General features: G+C 37.8%; 1 protein-coding gene across 1 annotated transcript; it reads right to left on the reverse strand.

Annotated features, from left to right (window-relative positions):
- Positions 1-7,523: 7,523 nt before the first annotated feature.
- LOC104606430 (uncharacterized) lies at positions 7,524-10,440 on the reverse strand. The gene is made up of 7 exons (XM_019199287.2): positions 10,250-10,440; positions 9,782-9,862; positions 9,397-9,465; positions 8,904-9,282; positions 8,130-8,240; positions 7,904-8,008; positions 7,524-7,807 (listed from the first exon to the last, which is right to left on the reverse strand). The coding sequence occupies exons 1-7, from the start codon at positions 10,415-10,417 to the stop codon at positions 7,608-7,610; spliced, it is 1,113 nt and encodes a 370-aa protein (XP_019054832.1). The 5' UTR covers positions 10,418-10,440; the 3' UTR covers positions 7,524-7,607.
- Positions 10,441-23,188: the final 12,748 nt, after the last annotated feature.

Genomic DNA, 23,188 nt, shown 5'->3' on the forward strand with positions numbered 1-23,188 from the left:
AGGTGCATTACAAATTCGGAGCTTATATGACATATGAATCATTACATCTCAAAGCTTTATGGAGATTACTATATAAAGACAATTTGTGGTCAAGTTTCTTTAAGGCTAAATACTGTGGTACCCAACACTTTTTATATTCCTATTCGCCTTCTTTCAGTCACAACAACATGGAGGAAGAATTTGTTGATGATGGATAAATTGGTAAATGCTTCAAAATGTCTAATCAGGAGAGGTTTTATCAATTTCTAACTTGATAAATGGCTAGATATCGGCCCTCTAATTGATCACCTTGAGAATATTGAAGAGGTGAATTTGGACTTTCGGGGTAAAGGATGTCTTGAATGATTATGATGAGTGGCATTTTCAAGATTTGAACTTGCCAAGGGCATTGAGTGACAATATCAAAAGTTCTGCAGTTAGAACTTCTAATAAATCTGCCAAATTGTATGGATGGCAAATAGTGATGATTCTTTCTCATTGAAAGAAGACTAGGAGGGGATCCGTACAATTCATCCTAAGGTGGACTGGAAAGCAGTTATATGCAATAAGGCAATGTTGATCAAGATTGAATTTTTTTTTTGTTTGGAAGGTTCTACAATCAAGGATTGGCATGGATGTTGATGTCTAATCCTTAGGAATCCCAAGTTGTCTTGAAATGCAACTATTGTAGGTATCCTACCTTTAAAGATGTGAATCATCTTTTAGTTAGCAGATTCTTGGCTAAGAAAGTACGGAGACATTTTATTAACCTACTAGGGGTCGAATTTATTGAGTATGAATCAATCTAGATTTTGCTTCAAAGATGGCTTAATATTGGTCTAGTTTTCCAAAACCAATGGAATAGATGCACCTCACAAATAGTTACATTTCATTATTTGAGAGGTTTAGAAAGAGAGGTGTAGGTGAAGAATGGAAGGGAGCTTTAAATGTGCTATGTTATTAGAAGAGTTGAATGGTCAATTTAGGAACTTAATTCCCTTTTTCGTAACACCTCTTATTTGTCATAAGGGGTGGACAAGAATCGAGCTTTTCATGAGCTATTTGCTAATCAAGTTTAGCTCGAGTATGATAAAACTCGACTTGTGTAATGATAAATAGTTTTTACAAATATTAATCTTTTATGTGTAAAATAAAAAAATAAAATTTTAATTTTATATGAAGTTTGATTCACAGTCGACCTCAAACATACAAGCTTTTGAGCCAAGCCAATTCAAACTCAAGTCTCTAGCTTGGATCGAGCTCAAGCTTCATAGTTTTAGGCAAGCCGAGCTCTAGTAGCCAGATATTTGGCTTGGCTTAGCCTGAATCCACCCTTATCCATCATGGAGTAAAAAACTTTCTCTTGAAGGTTTGGGAATGAGGATACTACCAAGAAAGGTGAACAAATGCAAGGTAATTTACATAAATTCGGTGGAACAAGGATATTTTAAATTGAATGTAGATGGTTCCTCTAGGGGAAATCCTAGTTCAACTCATGAGGGGGAGTTATTCACTATAGTAGGAATAACTTTGTAGTAGCTTTCAATACATATTTTAGTATACAACCTCATGGCTGAGCTTTTGCTTTGTTACATGTCCTTGAATTGGCTAAGGCATTGGGAATTTCTAGGGTGGTTGTAGAGGCTAATTCAAAGATTTTTATTGATATTCCCAACCATAAATGTCATACTCCATGGTCTATTTGTCATTGATTCCCACTAGGGAAGGGAATCTTTGATTCAGTGTCAATTATCAGGGAATACTGCTAGGGTTTTGCCTTGTGTCTTATGAAATATCTTGAGTACGAGGTTTCCTTTCGTTTGAGGATTCTCATAACACACGTGTACTACTTCCTTTTGCGAGTCTTTTAAACTGACGTGGCATGAATGATGTCAATACTTGTCTCGTGTGTCTTTTCTAATCTTACTAGGGGTTCTGTCACGTGCGCCGTTAGTGAAGCACGTGTTTCCTTACTTGTTTATGACCTGTGATGGACTTGAGATCATCACAGGTTTGTGAAGGCTCTGAGCTCATCGCTGATTCACGATGGCTCATGCTCATCACGCATATGCAATGAATCTAAACTAATCGCAGTCTCACGATGGCTTTATGTTCATCGCAGGTTCATTTTAGGTTCTAAGTTCATTGCAAACTTGTGCAGACTCAGGGTTCATCGCGGGTTTGTGTCGAGTCCTAGACTCATCATGGGTACCTTTGTGGAATTGGTTTAGCACCTTTTGTGCTACTATAGTCGTGGTGATCAAAATATACCTACACTCACTATTAAAGTCCCTTTCTATTGATAGCCTTCACAACAACAATGGCATCACTTTCAACAATTACATTAGCAAAACAAAGGTCCATTAAACAATTAACCTTCTTTAATAACAAAAAATTCTGCATATTCTAGAGAAATAACCAAGCAATTTCCACATTTACCTCCCAAAAAAAACCCTATATCATTCCTATTACAAATCCAAACCCACTACTTCCAGTTTTTAAGAAACTACCATTAGTATTAATTTAAAAAAAAATCCTAGTTTAGGATGATTCCAACAAAAAGAGCCACCTTCAAAGTGGTGGAGCTAGGATTTTTTTTCTTTTTTTTTGGGGGGGTGGGGGTGGGGGGAAGTTAAATAAGAAAATAAGATAGGGAGTAGATGAGGTAGGGTTTGGAGAGAAATGGGATGGTTTGGATCTATTACAATTCCTTTTTAAGAAAAATAAACAAAAATTTATAATTTTAGAGTTGGAGGAGTGTAATATCGTGATCCTTGACATTTTAGTGGGACTTTTAAGTTTTTTGGTTTTTTTAGGGGGGGGGGTGAAGGATATATTGTGCAACAACAAGTTGCAATTACAACAAGGCCTGAAGATACACCATCAAATCCGTTCTACCTTCATCAGAATGAGAATCCATCTCTGGTGTTAGTTTCACCAGTTTTATCAGGGCCTAACTTTCATTCATGGTTCAGATCCATGCGAATGAATTTACTCTCAAAGAATAAGCTTGGTTTTGTTGATGAAAACATACTAAGTCCTTCGAAGGATGATCCTACTTATCCAGCCTGGCAAAGATGCAACACAATGGTATATTCATGGTTAGTTCGTTCCTTATCACCTTCAATTGCTAAAAGTATTTTGTGGTTAGACAATGTTGTGGACATTTGGAAGGACTTGTATGATAGATTTTCTCAAGGATATGCTATAAGAATCTCAGAACTGCAAGAAGAGATTTATAACTTTCGACAAAACTCACTTTTTGTCACTGATTATCACACACAATTAAAAATTTTGTGGGATGAGAATATGTTACTCTTAGACCTGTTCCAGTTTGCACTTGTGAGCCCCAATGTTCTTGTCAAGCACTCAAAGATGTTAAGAAATCTTATCAGAATGATTATTCTATCAGATTCTTGAAAGGCCTCAATGATAATTTCGCAACAGTAAGGTCACAAATCTTCTTGATGGATCATTTGCCCAACATTAACAAATTGTTTTCTTTGGTGCTTCAACATGAAAGACAGCTCAATCATCCTGTGATTAAGCTTGAGGAACTAGCCTCTGTGTTCTTAACCCAAGGACAATGATCTAATTACAATCGAAGACCATTTGTTCCATAGAATTCACAACAATCTCAGAAATCATTTTCCTCCTCTAACTTTGGTTCAGGAACCACTATGCTAATACAGGATCCAAGCCAATCTGTAGCTATTGTAACACTCCAGGACATGCAGTTGAAACTTGCTATAAAAAGCATGGATATCTAGTTGGCTATAGAGGAGGGAAAGGCAGATTTGGTTAAAAGACTGCGCATGCCAATCAAGATTCTTATAACAGTGAATTAGCAGACGAAGGCACAGATGTTGCAGATTCTTTAATTCCTAATTCTGCATCTAGAGTTCATAATGAATTCACTTCAGCCAATAATGTGGCAACCTCTCCAATTACTCAAGACCAATACAATCAGCTCATGAGTCTGCTTCAACAAGTCAACCTTGCTCCTGGTTCTGCATTAGGAACTGTTATATTCTCTTCCAATTTTGTACTTCTAATGTTTTTTATATACCTCATTTCTCTTTCAATCTTATATCTATTAGCAAGCTTAATGATTCATATTCTTATTGTCTCATTTTTCAACACAATATTTGTATCCTCCAGGATCATCAATGCTAGAAGATGATTGGATTAGCTAAGAAGGTCAATGGCCTCTACAAGCTTATCCTACCATCTGTTTCTTGTAATTCTTCATTATTTGTAATTTTGTTTCTATTCCTTTTTGTAATAAGCCTAATGCAACTGATATATGGCATTTTAGGATGGGGCATTTGTCCAATCCTCGATTGAAACTTTTGAGAGCATTGGATCATTCTATAACACTACCATCTTCAAATTACTGTTATATATGTCATTATGCCAAACAAAGAAAACTTTCATTCCCCATTAGCCAATCTACTTCTGCCAACTATTTTGATTTGATTCACATTGATACATGGGGTCCTTTTTCTACTCCTTCATTTTATGGACATAAATATTTTTTGACAATAGTTGATGACAATAGTAGATTTACATGGATATACCTTATGAAAACTAAATCTGAAGCTAGACAACATATTCAAAACTTTTGTTTTATGATTGAAACTCAGTTTTCTGCAAAAGTAAAGTGTATTAGATCTAATAATGCTTTGGAATTTAACATGCCTGATTTTTATGCTTCAAGAGGTATTGTTCATCAAGCTACATGTGTGTGTACTCGTCAACAAAATTCTATTGTTGAGAGAAAACACCAACATATTTTGAATGTTGCCAGAGCTCTCAAGTTTCAATCACAACTTCCCATTTCCTTCTGGTCTGACTGTATTTCTCATGCAGTCTATCTAATAAATAGAACTCCTTTCCCAATCATTTCAAACAAAACTCCATTTCAGCTTCTTTATCATGCTGCTCCTTCATTTGATAATTTGAAAGTTTTCGAATGCCTTTGCTTTGCTTCTACACTTGATACAGGTAGAACTAAGTTTGATACTAGAGCCGATCATTGTGTATTTCTTGGCTATCTTTCTGCCACTAAAGGTTTTCGTTTGTATAATTTCAGAACTAAAAAGGTCATTGTTTCAAGAGATGTTCATTTCTATGAACACTCATTTCCTTTTCATTCTAATTCTTTCTCAATAGATAATTCAAACTTCATTCTTCCCACAGAATATGCAGTTTCTTTAGCAGAACCCTCTCCACCTTCTTTCACATCTTCATCTACTAATCAATCACCACCACTTACCACTTCAGATAATACCACTATTGATCCAACCCCTTCTACTAATGTTTCGCTAGATCCCATACAAAGTACACATTCTGAAACCCAACCTAGAAGATCATCTAGATCTCATACACTTCCTTCATATCTTGACCAATATCACTGCCAAATACCAAATCTAAAAGCCAATTCTGTTTTCAAAACCTCCAATCCTCACCCCATATCTTCTACCTATTCCACTCACAAATTATCGTCTTTTCATAGGATCTTTGCCACTCAAATCTCCCAAACCAAAGATCCTAGAACCTATAATGAGGCTATAAAATCACAATGCTGGAAGGATGCAATGGCACTTGAGATCAAAGCATTGGAGCAAAATAATACTTGGGTTTTAACCGATTTACCTGTAGGAAAACAACCTATAGGGTGCAAATGAGTTTTTAAAACCAAGTATCATGCAAATGACAGCATTGAAAGATATAAGGCAAGATTAGTTGCCAAGGGCTATACTCAACAGAATGGCATTGATTATCTTGTTACTTTTTCTCCAGTTGCAAAAATAACAACTATTAGATGTTTACTTCCTGTTGCAATTATTAAAGATTGGCATTTGCAACAACTGGATATTAGCAATGTCTTTTTGCATGGTGACTTACATGAAGAAGTTTACATGACTCTTCCCCCAGGTTTTGAAACTTCTGATCCTTCAAAAGTATGCAGATTAACTAAGTCACTCTATGGTCTCAAGCAGGCAAGTAGACAATGGAATAAAAAACTCACTGATGCCTTATTGTCTCAAGGATTCACTCAAGCAATTTCTGATACTTCTCTGTTCACAAGACAAGCTGGTTCTCATTTTATAGCCTTGCTAATTTATGTTGATGATGTCATTTTGGCAAGTGACAGCATTGAATTGATAAATGAGGTCAAAAAGTTCTTACATGATGCTTTCAAAATTAAAGATATCGTCCAACTCAAGTTCTTTCTTGGCCTAGAGGTTGCTAGATCCATGGCTGGCATTAATCTCAGCCAAAGGAAGTATGTGATTGATCTCTTGGAGGAAACAAGTTTTATAAACAACAAGTCAGTATCTACTCCTATGATTACCTCTCAAAGACTTGATAAAGATGCTGGTGCTCCTCTAACATATGTTACTTCCTACAGAAAATTGGTTGGCAAATTAATTTATTTATAGCACAAGGCCAGACATTTGTTTTGCTGTCAAACATCTTTCTCAGTTTTTGGACTTCCCTACAAACCTTCATATGTAAGCCGTACATAGAATTCTTTGATACTTAAAAGCTAGTCCTGGCCAAGGAGTGTTCTTCTTTGCTTCATCATCTCTATAGTTGAAAGCCTTCTCAGATTCAGATTGGGCTTCGTGCCTTGATACCAGGAGATCTATCACTGGCCATTATGTTTTTTTGGGAGATAGTCTAATATCTTGGAAATCCAAGAAGCAACAAATTGTTTCCAAATCTTCCTCTGAAGTTGAGTATCGTTCCCTTGTTGCTGTTACATGTGAAGTTCAATGGCTTACTTATTTATTAAAAGATTTGTAGATCCCTCAAGTTGCTCTTACTCTTGTTTTTTGTGACAATCGATCAACTATTCACATTGCTCGTAATCCAATTTTTCATGAGCATACAAAACATATTGACATAGATTGCCACATTGTAAGGGAAAAATTGCAAGCCGGTTTGATCCACTCGATGCCAGTAACTTCTGAAGACCAATTAGCTGACTGCTTCACCAAGCCCTTGCCACCTCACTCGTTCAATAGCTCAATCTGCAAGCTGGGCATTCAAAACTTGTTTGCTCCAGCTTGAGGGGGGCTATTAGAAGACTAAACTTGTAATTTACAATTTATTAGTTTTCCTTTTTTTTTTCTTCTTTTGCTTCTTCATTTGCTATATATATATTTCTTTGTAATATTTTCCAAATCAATGAAAGGGAATTATCTCTCTCTCCAAATTGCGATACATGTCACCAGGGTGACTCAAGATCACCAAGGCGATTTAAGAAATGTCAATTTCGAAGTTTCAAGAAATACATCCTTTCCTAAGACTCAGTTTGGAAGGAGTACAAATACAAATATGTAGAGTGCAAAATTATGTATTTTGTATGTATTTGTACTGTACATATTTGTGTTTGTACTCCTTCTAAACTAAGCCTAAATTCCAAAGCTAATCATTACAAAAATGTTTTTTTTTTTTTTGAGAAACAAGACTGCCAAATGCGGTTTTCTTGCCCATTCCATTTATTTCAATGCAATTATTTCACAAAATGATGTACACAATTTCCAGACAAATCAAGCTAATCTGATGTTTATTTATGTAACAGTGAATTGAAAATGATGAACTCTGGATATACTTCAAAGGATTTCATGTTTTGGAGAGCTTGTGGTTGAATAAGATTGTTGGTTTAGCAAGAGGCGCGAGGTAGTTGATCTCCAGACATCATATTGCTCTTCATCTTCAAACAGCAGCTCGAAATTGCCTCCACTGGTACTGAGGCATAATGAGTAAACACCATGAGCTTTCTTGTTTGCTTTGATCACATTCATAATCTTATCTGAGAAAATATAGCAAGTCAATGGGATTTGAAGTTCTGCAACTTATCTTCAGGTAGTTTAAATTAAGAGACGATCAACAGAAAAATGGGTCTTACACTGTTTAAAAATTGTCAAGACTCCCTTTAGGTATCTCTTCTCCAATCTCAGTATGAGCCTTTTGTGCTTGATGCAAATGCAGACACTTCTGAGTTTTTTTTGACCTGCATTAAGTGAATACAAAATATTGTATTATCAACTATATATTGCTCTCTCTTTCTCTCTCTCTCTCTCTTTCTCTCTCTCTCTTTTGCTGAAGTTCTCAAGTCAGAGTTTCTTCCTCACCAGAGAATGTACATACTGATAATTGGGCGCCTTTGGCAAGCATTTCCTTGTAATTTGAGAAGCATGTACTAGTTACAGATCTCGATTTCAGTGTCGCAGTTCCTCTTAGACCTTGTAAAATCAGTAGGTTACGTTACAGTTCAGAAACAACTATACAAAGCAAGCTCTTAATAACTGCAGTAAGCTCTTTGCTTCAATAGTGATCAAGATATTAATTGTTCAGTAAAATGAGACGTACAAATTTGTATTTGTATAGATACAAATACAAAATATGTACAGTGCAAATACGCACTCCTTCCAAACTGAGCTTAAAGACTATAAATACAAATATGTACAGTATAAATATATACAAATAATACAAAAGACCAAGTTTTGTACTCTATATTTGTATATATATTCTTTTCAAACTGAGACTTAAATAAATACAAATATATAGAGTGCAAATACATACAAAATACAAGGTTTTGCACTCTACATATTTGTGTTTGTACTCCTTCCAAACTGAGCCTAAGGCTATATTTGGAATTTGCACTAGTACAAATGTAAAAAATGTAAATTCTTATTTATTTTTTTTAGATTTTATTATATTTTGTTTCATGTCTTAATTTACTTCATTTGTACTGCAATCAAACAGAATAAGCTAAAATTTGAAACAAAAATAGGCCAGAATTTACACTCAAATGATTTGCACTGTCATGGTTTTGCATAAGTGCAAATTTATTTGCATTGCAACCAAACACAGCCTAAGGAGAAAAATGGTTGAAGTGGGCTTACATGTTGCGGCAGTGGCTGTGAGTGTGATGATGTCAGACGGAGTCCGAGCAGTGAGAGCAGAGTTGACGACAGATTCAATGTGGGCTTTATGCGCGCCTGCAGACTCCGCAGCCTCGGCGCACACTGTTGCCACCAAGGTCGCAGCTGAAGCAATAGCCATACCCATCTTCTTGTCCCGTATTCTACCTTTGCTAGAAAAGTCATCGATGTCTAGCTGTTCAAAGCCTCCGCCTGCTGTGAAGCCAGCAACCACTGCAGCCAACTCTGCAACTGAAAGGGCTGCATGGACTTTGGCTGTCTGCAGTCGGAATTCTTCCTTCTTTTTCTCTGTTCTATACCTTCTGGAGAAGCTAGACAATGGTCGTTCCACCAACCATCCCTTCATGAGTTTTATGTTCATCTTTGTAATTAGAATAGAGAGACAGGAACCAATTTCAAAGGAGAGAAAACTTAACTATAGTATAGCTATAGCAATGGTTATCCTGCTTATTACCAAACTATTCTTGACTGATCTTTGCCTTTGAAGGACCCTTCTCACGGACTTTCCAGCTGCAAGCCATTTCTATCCACAGATACCAACACAGAAAATCAGATACCATATCACAATAAAGCTTTGATGGAACCAACTCATTGACTTGAGGTTTAGTTGGGAGTTAGCGGATCAAAGCTTCAGGTTTAGTTAGAAGGTATATATAGCTGAACAACTAACTTTTATTCTAGTTTGTGAACTCATCATCATTCATCACTGAGTCCGACTCAGCTGGCTATCCTGGCAGAGTAGTAGTTGATGATCGAGTCTGAGTCATGTATATACCAATAACTTGTGTCTATGCCTAAGAGAGAGAGAGAGAGAGAGAGAGAATCCTTCAATTCCTTACCCATATGCTATCTCTGCTGCCTTGACTTGAGTTACTTTCTACTCCTGTATCTAGCCTTTCATCTGTATCTAGCAATAAGTTCTGCAAATTGACATGAAGAATATAAACTTCCTTCTAAGGCTTTAATCTATAATATTAAATAATTGTAGTTCGCGATCAACAATATTAATGTACTAAGGATATAAACATGGGTGCAGCCATGGTTCAGTTCAGCAGTTCAACCAATGCATGGCACAGGGAACTGTAGATACATGCAATATAATCGAGTTCACAACTGCTGCGAACAGATGCCGACTCACAATCATCATTCAAGGTAGTTGACACTTCAGCTAGCGCTTGCAGCTTGCTTTCCAGTCTTAGAAAAAGATGAAATGCTACAGTGTTTCACCATGAAAATGAATACATGCATGTGACACTGTAAATCGTGAAGACCTATAGAATAAGTTTAAAGGACTATTAATTTCTCACTTTGGATGATAAGATGTTGAAGAAGTCCGTGGCAGACTGGCTCCATGAACGCGATAAGAACTCCATGGCTTGATAGGGGCTTTTTGGGGTCTCCAGAGGATGATGATCACATGAAGATGAACACAGTTTCTCCTTGTTCAAGTGCTCTCGAGCTTTGTAGGAGCCCATCTTCTCCAATCTCCGACTCTTTCAAAAACTTCACTGAAGTCAGAAGGTTTTTCTTGGGCTTAATCCTTATATATTAACAAGTTAAAATGGAGAGAAGAAAGAAAAAAAGTACTAACAGATATAAACTTTACTCACCTTACGTGACAAATTAATTAAGATGCTGAGTGGCTAATGAGACTCTCTATATTCCCCCTCTGATGATTTTCCCATGTAAGATAGGTATTAAATACTGCAGATGAAGCATACAGTAAGCTATATTCTTTACACTAAGTAGGCCCTCCCCACTACCATGGATAATTTAATTTAAACTTTTATAATGGGGCGGTGGTCTAAAGCCTATTGGCCTGAATATCTTCATGATCAGTTGAATTATTAGTCTATGTTCAACCAAGATATCACTTAAAGTTGTTAAATATGGTTTTCAATGGGGAAGACCTGGAGAGCTTTAGATTTTCTTTAATGGAAGGACAATGTACGAGAAGGTTTGATAATTCATTCTTGCTTCTGTTTTTTGGCAAGCATCAAACAAACAGTAGTGTTAATGTTAAAAATTGACAATTTGAAACTCCAAACAGTGTTTAAACAGTATTTTGCAGTACACTCCCTTATCCTGGACGAGACCTGTACAAAAATTTAGTACAATTCCTACATTCCCTAAGTTAGACTCAAAGTTCTAAGTTCCTGGGTCTCAGTCATTGATTTGGAACAAGTACGTTAGGGAGAAGTGCAAACGAAGTACAATCTGGGGCTGAAGGATGAACAGTGATTTTGTTTCACTTTTACTGTGGAATCATGGGTCTAAGGAAATTGAATTACATAAAATGGAAATGTACGACTGAACAAAACATAGTGGAGGACAGTCGATGGCCATCATCATATATATATCCTCCCTTGAAAGGAAGCATAGCTGCTCAGGGATACAAAATTCACGCTGAAAGCATGGTTTGACAAAAAGATGACCAATTTGTAATTGAAAAAGGAAGAGAAAGAAAGGAAAACTTACGCCAAGAAGAAAAAGAGAACCAATTTGTAATTGAAATGGAAAGCAAATGCAAGAAAAACTTACCCTAAGAAGCAGGTTTCTTTGGATGGATAACTACGTATACTTGCTGCCATCTCCAGCGCATTCACACACACACTGAGAGAGAACTTTCTAATACATTAGAATTGAACTTTCTAAAGGCGGATCGAGCAGAAAGAATGCACATGGCTAGCAAGAGAGTTCATACTCTCTTTCTAATGAGATTGTGGCAAATTTTAGAGCTGCATTATTAAATTGAGGCCTCCAAATGGTAGCTTAATATACTTGAAAGTGCACTTAAAATAAGGATTTACTTGGTTAAAGAAAACATATTATAGATTATGGTTGAAGGAAGTGGCAAGCACAAGTTCGAGCACTAGCTCTAAATCTCTAATTGGCTCGAGAAATAAGTAGTTAAAAGTTGTATATATATATATATATATATGCCAATAAGAGCTCAATAGGTACGTGGGGCGCCTATATCATTATTAGAGTGCTATCATATGGTCATTTCTTATGGGAAAATCCCTGATTAATACTTTGTACTTTGGGCCTAGTGCCACTTTGGTCCCCAAACCCTCAAAATGTGACAATCTAGTATCTGCCATTAACTAGCTGTTAACCAACCATTAAGTGGCATTTGAAAAAGACACAAATGCCCTTCGAGTGTCATCTAATTTTCTTTATCAATTATCTAAACATTGACAAAAAAATAACAGCCCCAAATCTTTGCCTTTTCCATTCAAGAAAGTTTGGGTCAACGTTTGAGTGGGCATTCCCGTGACCCCAACTTTCTTGAATAGGATTTGAGACTTAATTTTTTGTCAGTGTTTGGATGGTTGTTAAAGAAAATTAAATGACACGCGAAGGGCATTTGTGTCTTTTTCAAATGCCACTTAACAGTTGGTTAACAACTAGTTAACAACAGGTAATGGATTGTTATGTTTTAAAAGTTTGGGTATTGAATTATCGCATTTTAAAATTTGGAGACCAAAATATCACTAGACCCAAAGTATAGAATACTAATTGGGAATTTTCCCATTTCTTATTCTCATCATTTTTGTATGAGGAATACTGTCAAACACTTAACTGTTGTTTTTTATGTGGATTATTAATGGAAAGAGAACAGAAACAGATGCCTTAGAGATGGCCGATATATATGCTATTAAAACGAGGGAAGCATTTTTCAAATGTCTCATCGTGTGATGCCCTAGAGGGGGTTTGACAGAATTTTTGAATGGAGGTGACAAGGCTAGATGATTGCTAAAACCCTCTTAGGAGAAGTCTTTGGAATTATAAGGAAGTAGAGATTTGTCAATTCTGATGAAAATCTTCGTATCCTCATGAGGCTAGAGAATTAAGGTTGGGCTAGGCTAAGGACCAAAACCACGTTTTAATTAGGCTTTGTGCTTTCGGCTTATAGTGTTTTAGCTTCGGATTATAGTGTTTATAAGAGTTTGGATCCATCTGTTTTCTACACCCTACCCATAAGACATTACAGCCGCACATGGGGAATATCTACTGTCAATGACTTTGAACTCTCTACTGTTCTAATTGCAATACTGAGCCAATCATGAGCAAAAACTTTAGCTGTTTGGAGAAAAACAGTTTGGGCTATTTTTCAGCTTCTTGTGCATGACACATGATTTCTTGGACATAGGGAGAGGGACCATGGCTCCCCCGGATCCCCCTGTCTCTGTCTCAAACTGAGTGGGGTATATATGTCAAGGTTCAAAATATTGATACGTCCAATATGTTGGTATGGGAGTATCGATACAGCTTTTGATGCCTTTTTTTTGTTTTTATTTTTTGCAACTGGTTCAGAGGGGCCGTTTTAGGGCTCCTCTACCCCATGAACTGATCAAACCCCTGATACACCCACTGTAGGGGTGTATGGGTGTATCAGAGGGGTCCCAGAACGATACATTTCGTTCGATATGAGCCGGAACTGATACGTGTTGATACTTTCAACATATATATATATATTACCCTTTCATTTATATTTTCAGAGAAATACAGACAGGCCCAATGCAGATTTCTGATTTCCACTGCAGAGCTATAAATATTCAAAAAGTAAAAAACCCCACTCTACACATTGCGCTAATGAAATGACATCAATTCCGAACTGGTACCCACCCCAACTGTACTTTTGGAGTGAACAATAAAAATGTGTAATAAGATTTTTTTTCCTATTAAAAACTTTTTGAGCTGACAAATACAAATTACTATTTATACCTGAAACTCAAATTTGATATTTTATCTATAACCAATGATCAATCCCATGGATCCATTTTTCTGATTGAAGTGACCATCTTATGTGATATTACAAAAATATTTTCTCAAAAAAATTTTATTGATTCAGGGGTGGCAGAGGGGGCCATGACCCCTCCCCCCCTCCTATGCCTTGAAAATCCCTATAATACTCATTGGAATCTTATCTATATTTTGGTCCTCCTACTTATATTTATTAATTTATTTTTAGCCACCTTATCCATGTTTATAATTACTTTTTTGCCCCCCTCAAAAAAATTCTAGTTCCTCCCTGTATTGATCAAAGGTGGAACCGACAATGTTACCAAACAACTTAAGTGAGGTATATAGTTGATATGGACTATGGGTTTGAAATTGTGGCAAATTTTAGTGTGGGTGTGTGTAGAGGCTCCCTACTTGATTTAACAAGTGATTCTTTCTCTCTCTCTCTCTCTCTTATATATATATATATATATATATATATATATATATATCTTAGCAGGGACCTGTGTGATGTACGGGCTTTGTCACGGGTTTTGTTAAACAAAAGTTAAATAATAGAAATAAATAGGAGTATATAAATGTTTTATATTTTAACATTTTAATAACCAATCTGATTGAACTTGACCCAAGTTGGTTGGTCTTCTAGTATTTCTGATCAGCTTTGGTTTAGCAATTTTCCAACTCGACCAAGTTAGGTGATCAGTTTCGATTTGGCCATTTGTAAACCGACCTGACCATAGATATATGTTAATATTTTATATTTTAAATATAATTTTTTAATATGGAAAAGTGGGAAAAGTCTCATATTTCTTAGTCTAAAATTCTCATAATTTTTTTGTGTATAGGTGGATCTATTGAAGGCTAACCCCTCTTGTATTTGGATTGGTTTAGGCATAAAGGGTTATTGGCAAAAAATAGTGGTGGCAATTGGGCAGGTTGGGTTGGGTTTGGTTTGGGTTGAGCTTCAACCTAACCCATCTAACCCGCCAACCCATTAATTAATGATCTAGTTATATAAAATTAAATGGGTTGGGTTAAACCCAAACCCGCCTTAAACCAATCCAACCCGCCCAAACCCATTAATCTTATGTTTATGTACTTAAAACAAAAAACTAACTCTCTCTTGACAAATAAGTTGGTTATAGCTTGGTGGTAGTAGTAGTTGCTATTTACACAAGTGGTGAAGGTTCAAATCACATTACATGCATGTTACTTTTACACAATCGGCGAAGCCATTTGACTATGTTCAGGTTTTGAGTTTGACCGAACCACTTAATTCAAACCAGACCAACTTGAACTATCTAATTGGATTGTCTTCAAGCTAATCACATCAAGGGTGGTTGAACCGTTTAGATATGGATCAGTCCGGTCGGACCATACCGAACCGGTAGTCAATGGCGGATTGACTTGGACCAGCCCATATTAGGTTTGTGCACGGATTTGGGACCGAACCGACTGGCCTGAAGCGGGTCAAGAGAAGTAAATTGGGGTCGGTCCTGATTCGAGCCGAGCTATGTGGATACGGCCTGGATGATCCAAACCGGGCAAAGCAAGCATGGTGGATTTTGGGTTAGGCCGAACCATTGCGCTCAGACCCGTTTTGGATTCGAGTCGACCAGGATCGACCTATCCTAGGTTAGGTCGGGTTCAAGTTGGGATTACTGACCCAAATGAACCGAACCAAGGTGATCGTGCCTATTCATATTTAGACCAAGTTAAGCTGGTCTAGACTCAGGTCAAGTTGATTTGGATTTATGTCGATTTGGGTGAAGTGTGTTGATTCGAGACAACTAATTTTAGTTAATAATTGATAAAAAAATAATGCATTAATTATAAATTATTTCATTCAAATGAAGAAAATTAAAAAAAGGTTTAAGGAATTAATACTTGTATCTGTAGTGGTTAACCCAATGGTTATTTACAACCCAACGCAACCTATTTAAATTGACTAATGGGTGATCAACCCATTTCCAAACCACCAAGTAAATGGGTAGGTTGGGTGAAAAATTGCCACCCCTAGCAAAAAATAATGTATGAAAACATGCCCTACTACTATATTCAATGTAACAAAATTGAGCACGCTAAAGAAGCATGTAAGTGGAAGGAAAAGAAGTCTGAAAAGCAAAAGAAGAATCAAATCTCAATGGATAAGAAAGGAAAAGCAAATTTACAAAGCTATAGTAGAACTTTAAACTTAGAAAACGAAGACATCTCCCACCCTGTTGACAATGAAGCGATCTCTAAAGGAGGGAGGTTGCCCCCGGTGCTAGATACACAGGAAGGTGAAACAAATCCTTAGTCCTTAGTAAGTGTTCAGCCAATTGTTGATGAAGGTAATCTTTTTCATCCTTCTAATGTGATGGTGAATGCCATACTTGAAGAGGGAGAGTAGAGTATTTGACAAAATGCCTCTATGGAGGCTGATATTGGATAGGAAGTCCAATATTATTAATCGGATGCAAATTGCAAAATCCAAATTTGATTACATAAACACCTCATCCAAAAATGTGATAGTCGGATCAAGTTGTGAAATTTCAAGTATCATTGACAAGCCTACTTGCTTGGCTAGATTCTTCTTTTTGTAATGTTTTATCTTTTTGATGTATCTTTTTTGTTCATTTATCAAAAGAAAATGTAAGATTTAAACAGAGGGAATTGAATGATGTGAAAAGTAGTAGTTCAATTTATAATTTAGACATTGCAATTAAATGGGGACTAAATTCAAAAATGAGTATTTTAGTCAAAAGAAAGTTCCACAATCTTATTCATATTTTTAATAGTAGTGTAAATATAGAATTATAGATGTGTTCACTTTTTTCTATATTTTTTTGTATTTTTGTGTGAAAAAATATTTCTGATATGTCACACTTACATTTTGTTTAATAGGATAAATATATGATACTATACATGTGCCTGAATGTTTTTTTTTTCATTTTTTTTATTCTTTATTCTATTAATTTTTATTATTTATTTATGACATTAAAGGTTAATACATTTACCCAAAAGTTGAACTATTTATTATTAATTTTTATGTTTCATTTTTGGCCATTTATAAATTTTGTATTTCATTTTCGTTATCAATAAAAATAAGTCATGTTTATTATACTTATTTTTTTAATTTGATTAATAAAAATATCATAAACGTGTCTAATTTTTTTCTACATTTTTGTAATTTTCTATATTTATTTATATTTTAAAAATTTTATTACCTAACTATGACTTTATAGGTTTATCAATTTGATTCAGATGGTTGAATTGCTTAGCCATTACTTTAATAAAGAATGATTTTGTTTTTTAGTCAATTTTAAAATATATGGGCCTATATTGTTAAAAATATTGACACAGATCTAATTAGTAGAATTTATTAGTGAAAAATAATTACTTAAATATATGATTTAATAAGAGAAAATGAGATTTAATACCTTAAGTATAAGACTTAATGAGAGGGGATTAAACAAGGTGGAAAGTGTTGCCGTGTGGATTGGCCAGGGGCAATGAAGTAAATTTACTCTTCAGTTTCCGAGTGTTGGCCGAGGACACTGAGGCATCAGAAAAGGTTGATTGAAGCCGTGGCAAAGTACTCCTTTCGAGGACTATGGTAGTCGAGGACTACAAGCCGAGGCGAGATCCCTAGTGACCAAAGATGCTGTAAGACAGGGAGTGTAAGAGGCCTCGGGGTGGATACCCAAGGCAGAGGCTCCGTTACTCAAGTTAATATGAGGTGTAAAGTAGGGGAGAATGCCAAAGAGATCCTAGAGAGAGTCATCGGATGCACCAAATATCCTTGAATTAATGCTAGGTAGATAGTGTAGGTGCGGGGAGTAAATGAGTGAGTGATGTTGGAGTTACTCTGTTCTAGCCCCTTTTAAGGGGTAGTTACCACTTATTTATACTTGAGCGTGCTGGGGGTAGGTGAAGATGAATGCCGCAGACAAGAGCCGTACGAGGTCGGGCTACAGGCCCTGGTGGGTACGCCAGACAATTATGTGGTTGGCTCCGTATGGAGGTAGCAGGGCTCCCTCCTATTGTGGCTGACGCCAGTAGGCAATAGTGGGTTGGGCCTCCCAACCCTATGTGGGCTGGGCCAAGCTAACCCACATCACTTGCCCCACTCCTGAGACCGAGGTGAGGCCTCAGCTTTTGCCCGTAATGAGGGTAGTAATCGAAGTAAGGCTTTGGCTTCGGTCATTGGGAGTAGTGGTCGTTATGCCTTCAAATTCGTCAGCCGAGGGATGTTCGACAGTGGTGTTGCTTTCGCTGTTCGCGTCGTCCCTCTTCGGTTCGGAAGCGCGAGCGATGTGGATGCCTCGGCTAGGCGGGGGGTCCGGTATCATGCACGGGCAGGTCACGTTAGCGGGGCTATCGTGCAGGGGACGACCATCCCAAGTCTTGTGTTTGTTGGGTTGAACGGTCTGCCCGATGGTTCGTTATGAGTGGGCCTTTCGGTTCGCTTGGCGGGTTGCCGCGGGCGATCTTCGTAGTCTACCCGACGTCATTTCGCTTTCCGAGGGTATGCGCTAGGAGGTGTAGTGAGATTGGTTCGCAAGAGCAGGGGGCTCCCGTATTCGTTGTCGATCTAAACTGTTGCTTTGGACGTCGTTTCGTCTTCCGAGGGCCTACGCTAGGTGGCGTATCACAGTTGGATGGTGGAAGCGGATTGGTTTCAGCTGTCGGATTTGGAGAAATCCAGGCCATTCATTTTCTTTTAAATTGGGGCCCTGGCAATGATTTTCTTCTCCATTTGAACTTAGATGCCCTTGCTCTCGAGTGAACGTAGCTTCCCAACTCTCAACTCTCCAAAACTTTTCTAATTCTTCCATTCTTCGGGATATTTCACCCTCTCTTAGGTAATCAAAACATGTCATTTTCAGATTCTGGTCTTGAGTGCCATGAACTCCCGAACATCTCGATAGGGAGCTCTCTTCAACCCCCTCTCCCCTGTCTTCTCTGGGTTCTTTAGCTGTAGTCCCCCTTTGACGGGATGTGGCCGTATTGAGGGAGAGGTTAACCTCAGGGGGGTGCCGAGGGCAGTCACCGGGGAAGACTCTCCCCATGAAAGCATTGCCTCGGCATTGTTGAGGGAGTCCGAGGGATCACCTCTCTCCGAGGATGATGTCGTGGAACTCTTTGCCGGACCAGTGGGAGGGAGTGCTGCCCGAAGGGTGGTTGACGTTGGTGTCCTGTGTTCGGAGTTTGACATCTCCTTAGACGTGTGCAGGTCAAATCCTTGGTGAAGAGTTATTCTCTTTATATAGAATCGAGGGTAAGGTTTTATGTCTCCCTTCTAAGATATTTATTTTATTGTTAGTAAAAAAGGCTTTTCTTTTCTTAAAAATGATTGGATATTCAATTAGGTGTCAAATTTTCGAAGTCCATTGGCAGCCCTATTTGAGGCTTATGCCAATATATTCACAGGAATATGCTATGTTTCTCCTCAAAACACCTTGATGCTTGTGGCTTGCTTCTCTTTGAACCCAACTGCCTCGATCGGCTCCTCCTTCAAACTTTTAAAACCTTGGGAAAATTGACCTTAATTTTGGAAATCAATATGGTAAATAAATAAATAGATTCTTGAGGAAAGTTTTATTACAACTCTTAGAGAAAACCTAAAAAGTAAAGCTTTTTAGATTGTCTAATACTTAGGGACCGTTTGATGACAACTGAACTGAAATGCTTATGTAGAGAACACTGATGTGGGCCCCACAGCTATGATCCCACTGTGTTCGTAGGGTATAAGGTGTTCTAGTCATCCTAGGGTTAGCTGGTGGTCAGTTGGTTATTTCAGTTGTTATTTATTTCAGTTTTATTTTGTTCTATTTGTTATGTAAATACTAAGGTCTGATCTGTCCTTTCCATGTAATGAGCATAACCTATAAATACTAAATAAAGTGGCGGCGGCAGAACATTAAGATTTTGTCCCTCCTTTAAACTCTTGTGTTCTACTGCTCTCACTTCTCTATACTTTTTCTTCTATTTTCGAACCTGAAATCCATTAGGGTTCAAGACTGATAGCAGTCATGAACGTCTACTTGGTATCAGAGCTAGGGTCTCTCATGTGAGTTTCGTCCTGAACGTCTACTTGGAATCATTGAATGATTCTTGGAGATTGCCAGAGGGTTTAGCAGCTGTTTGAAGATTTGCCACAGTTGCAGAGTGTTGGTGATCAAGAAGAATCAGAGAAGGCTAGGGTTCGGGTAACCTTGGAAGGCAGCGAACAACATTCTCTTGTAAGTTTTTTATTTTCTAAGAGAAGTACTATCAGAGAAGATAGGTTGGACCTATCTAGAAAGGGAGGCTGAACCACTCTAGGGTTTTCTTCCTTCTATTCTCTAGGGTTTTGTCTTAACCCTGCGGCAATCCCTAATGTTGGGCCGAACCTTGTGATCTACCTGTGAAGCTTTTCTTAAGTTCTCTCCTCAACATTGATCAGTTTTAGGGTTTCATATTAACCCTACTACAAGTCTTATCCATATGATACTACCTGGAATGTGCGGTTGAGAATTTTCTTTTAAGGATTGATTAAAACCCTAATTCTGCTTCAACATATCAGATTATTCTCCAAGTTGTTTTTAGATTTTTTTTGGGAGTTTTGAACTCTTCTAAGGGGTGAAAACTGTACGGACTGTTGCTGTTGTGTTTGCTAATTGGTTTCAGATCAGATTTATACCTGTTTCATGCACATATACCGTGAATACAGATTGGTTCTATACTAATTTTTTATTGTGATTGATAGTTCAAGTGCTGTTTTTGACTGTAGTAACCCTAATTTTTTAGACTACTAGTTCTTGACTGAAATGGAGTTTAAGAATCAGGCAGAAGGAAATTTTGGGAACAACAGTTATGGTGGTGTTTCTGAGACAGGTTTTCAGATTACAACCGTAAGATTTGATGGATCAAACTATTTGGAATGGACCCAATCAGCCATGATGGCTATTGGGGGAAGGGGTAAAGTAGGGTATCTCTTGGGAGATGTGAAAGAACCTTCCAAGGGAGACCCCATGTATACCAAGTGGGTCAAAGAAAACTACTTGGTTATGACACTGTGTAATTCTATGCAGCCTCATATCAACCAAAATTACTTGTGGGCAAAGACATCCAAGGAGATATGGGATGTTATGAAAGAAACTTACTCCCAACCCCTTAATGTTGCTAGAGCATATGAATTGAAATGTGAAGTGAATACTCTTAAACAAGGAGAGAAACCGGTTTCGGTCTACTTCTCTACCTTGAAGTCCCTGTGGCATGAGATTGATCACTTAGAGACTCTTGAGTGGGAGAGTCCCGAAGATGCATTGACCCATAGAAAGCACATCGAGACAAACAGGGTGTTTGAGTTTCTGGAAAGCCTAAATTCAGAGTATGATATTGTGTGGCAACAGATTTTGACCAGAGATAGTGTGACCCTCTCTCAGACATACTCCTTAGTTCATAGTGAAGAGACCAGGAGGAAATTCATGATGCAATCTCAGCCTCTTACACCGGCCCTTGTAACTGTTAAACCCAAATCAGGGGGTGATTCAGAGAGGGACAAGAAGAAGGAAGATAAAAGGGATGTGGTATGTGAGCATTGTAAGAAACCTAAATACACAAAAGAAACATGTTGGAAGTTGCATCCTCATTTGGTCCCGGCAAAGTTGAGAAGCAATAGGGGTAATGCTCATGTGGTCGTGATTACTGATTCAGCATCCTCGTCTGGCACAAGAGGCACACCCTTAGAGACCTTAGCTGCAGTTCGGGCTGCTCTAATACAGTTGGAAAATTAAGTTGGGAACTCAGCTCAGTCACCGCAGTCACCATCGGCCCCTACCACATCTGCTTTCGCACATTCAGGTACTCGAGCCTCAACCTACCATGCCTCAACTCCAGGTACTACTGAACCCTGTTGGGTAATAGATTCAGGTGCATCCGACCATGTGACTAGCTTGCCTTCTTTGTTTACCACTTATCATTTATCTTCTGGTAGGGATAAATTATCTATTATTGATGGCTCTCTTGTCCCCAATTCTGGCAAGGGTGACATCAAACTGTCGGATACTATCTCCTTGTTTTTTGTCTTGCATGTTCCTAAACTTGATACTAACCTTCTTTCAGTTAGTAGTATTACCAAATGTATGAACTGCTCAGTAACTTTCTTCCCTGATCGATGTGTTTTTCAGGACCTGGAGACGAAGAAGGTGATTGGGACTGGCCGTGAGACGAATGGGATCTATCTGCTCGGGGAGAGTTCTCGTCGGGAAGAGTCAGTGGACAAGAAGTCACTTATTTCTCAGATTGTGAGTCCAGTTATGCTTTGGCATAACCGATTGGGTCATTTGTCTTTTCGGTCCTTAAAGAGTCTGTTCCCTACTTTGTTTGAGTCTTTTGAATTGTCCCAGTTGAAATGTGAAAGTTGTGAGTTTGTTAAACATTGTAGAAACACTTATTCATTGAATAATAAAAGGAGTAATAGTTCTTTTGATATTGTACATACTAATGTTTGGGGGCTATATCACATCCCTTCTATGGGTGGGTACATATATTTTTTGTTATTTGTTGATGACCATATTCGGTTTTCTTGGGTTTATCTTATGCGTTCACGAAATGAGGTTCCCGTCCTGACCCAAAACTTCCAGCAAATGATCCTAACCCATTTTGATGCCAAGATCAAAGTTCTTAGATATGATAATGCAAAGGAATATGTTGAGCAGGAGGAGAAGGAGAAGAAGAAGGGAAGAAGAAGAAGAAGAAGAAGAAGAAGAAGAAGAAGAAGAAGAGGCTACAAAGTTAAGGCCTCAACAAAACTTAGCTTCAGTCGAGTGAAGCATTGCATTTATACTATTCTGGCCGTACATAACAGTATGTTTATAGAATTACAAAAATACCCATGCGGATACTAAGTCTGTGAACAGTACATATAATACACCTGTTAACACTCCCCCTCAAGTTGGGGCAAAGATATCAATAATGCCCAACTTGTCACAGAGACCTTGATGTCTGGAATGGTTTATCCCTTTTGTAAATAAGTCTGTTAGTTGGTCTTCAGAGCTGATGTATGGAGTGCATACTTTGCTTGTGATGATTTTCTCTCTGATAAAATGCTTGTCAACTTCAATGTGCTTTGTTCTATCATGTAGTACCGGGTTGGCAGCGATACTGATAGCTGCCTTGTTGTCACAAAGTAGAGTCATGGGTTTACCAACTGGAAAATCCAACTCTCCTAATAGATTCTTTATCCACATACCTTTGGCTACTCCGTGTGCCATTGCACGGTACTCAACTTCAGCACTGGATCTAGCTACCACGGTTTGCTTCTTACTCCTCCAAGTAACAAGGTTCCCTCCTATAAAGGTGCAGTAACCACTAGTAGACCTTTTGTCACTTTGAGATCCAGCCCAATCCGCATATGTGTAAATTTCAACCCTAAAGTGTCCATGTTTCTGGAATAATAAACCAGCACTTGGGAACTTCTTAAGATACCGAAGAACTCTCTCTGCTGCTTCAAGATGGGTGGACCTAGG

The sequence above is a fragment of the Nelumbo nucifera genome, chromosome 6 (assembly GCF_055504915.1).
Source record: "Nelumbo nucifera cultivar China Antique chromosome 6, China Antique-T2T, whole genome shotgun sequence".
NCBI lineage: Eukaryota > Viridiplantae > Streptophyta > Magnoliopsida > Proteales > Nelumbonaceae > Nelumbo > Nelumbo nucifera.

Excerpts from the sequence above, each read along its gene's own strand:
- LOC104606430 (XM_019199287.2), bottom strand. The coding sequence starts at position 10,417 with ATGGGCTCCTACAAAGCTCGAGAGCACTTGAACAAGGAGAAACTGTGT. Across the intron at positions 9,283-9,396 it reads GATCAGTCAAGAATAGTTTG|GGATGGTTGGTGGAACGACC; the intron begins GTAATAAGCAGG and ends AAACTCATGAAG. Across the intron at positions 7,808-7,903 it reads CTTGACAATTTTTAAACAGT|ATAAGATTATGAATGTGATC; the intron begins GTAAGACCCATT and ends ATATTTTCTCAG.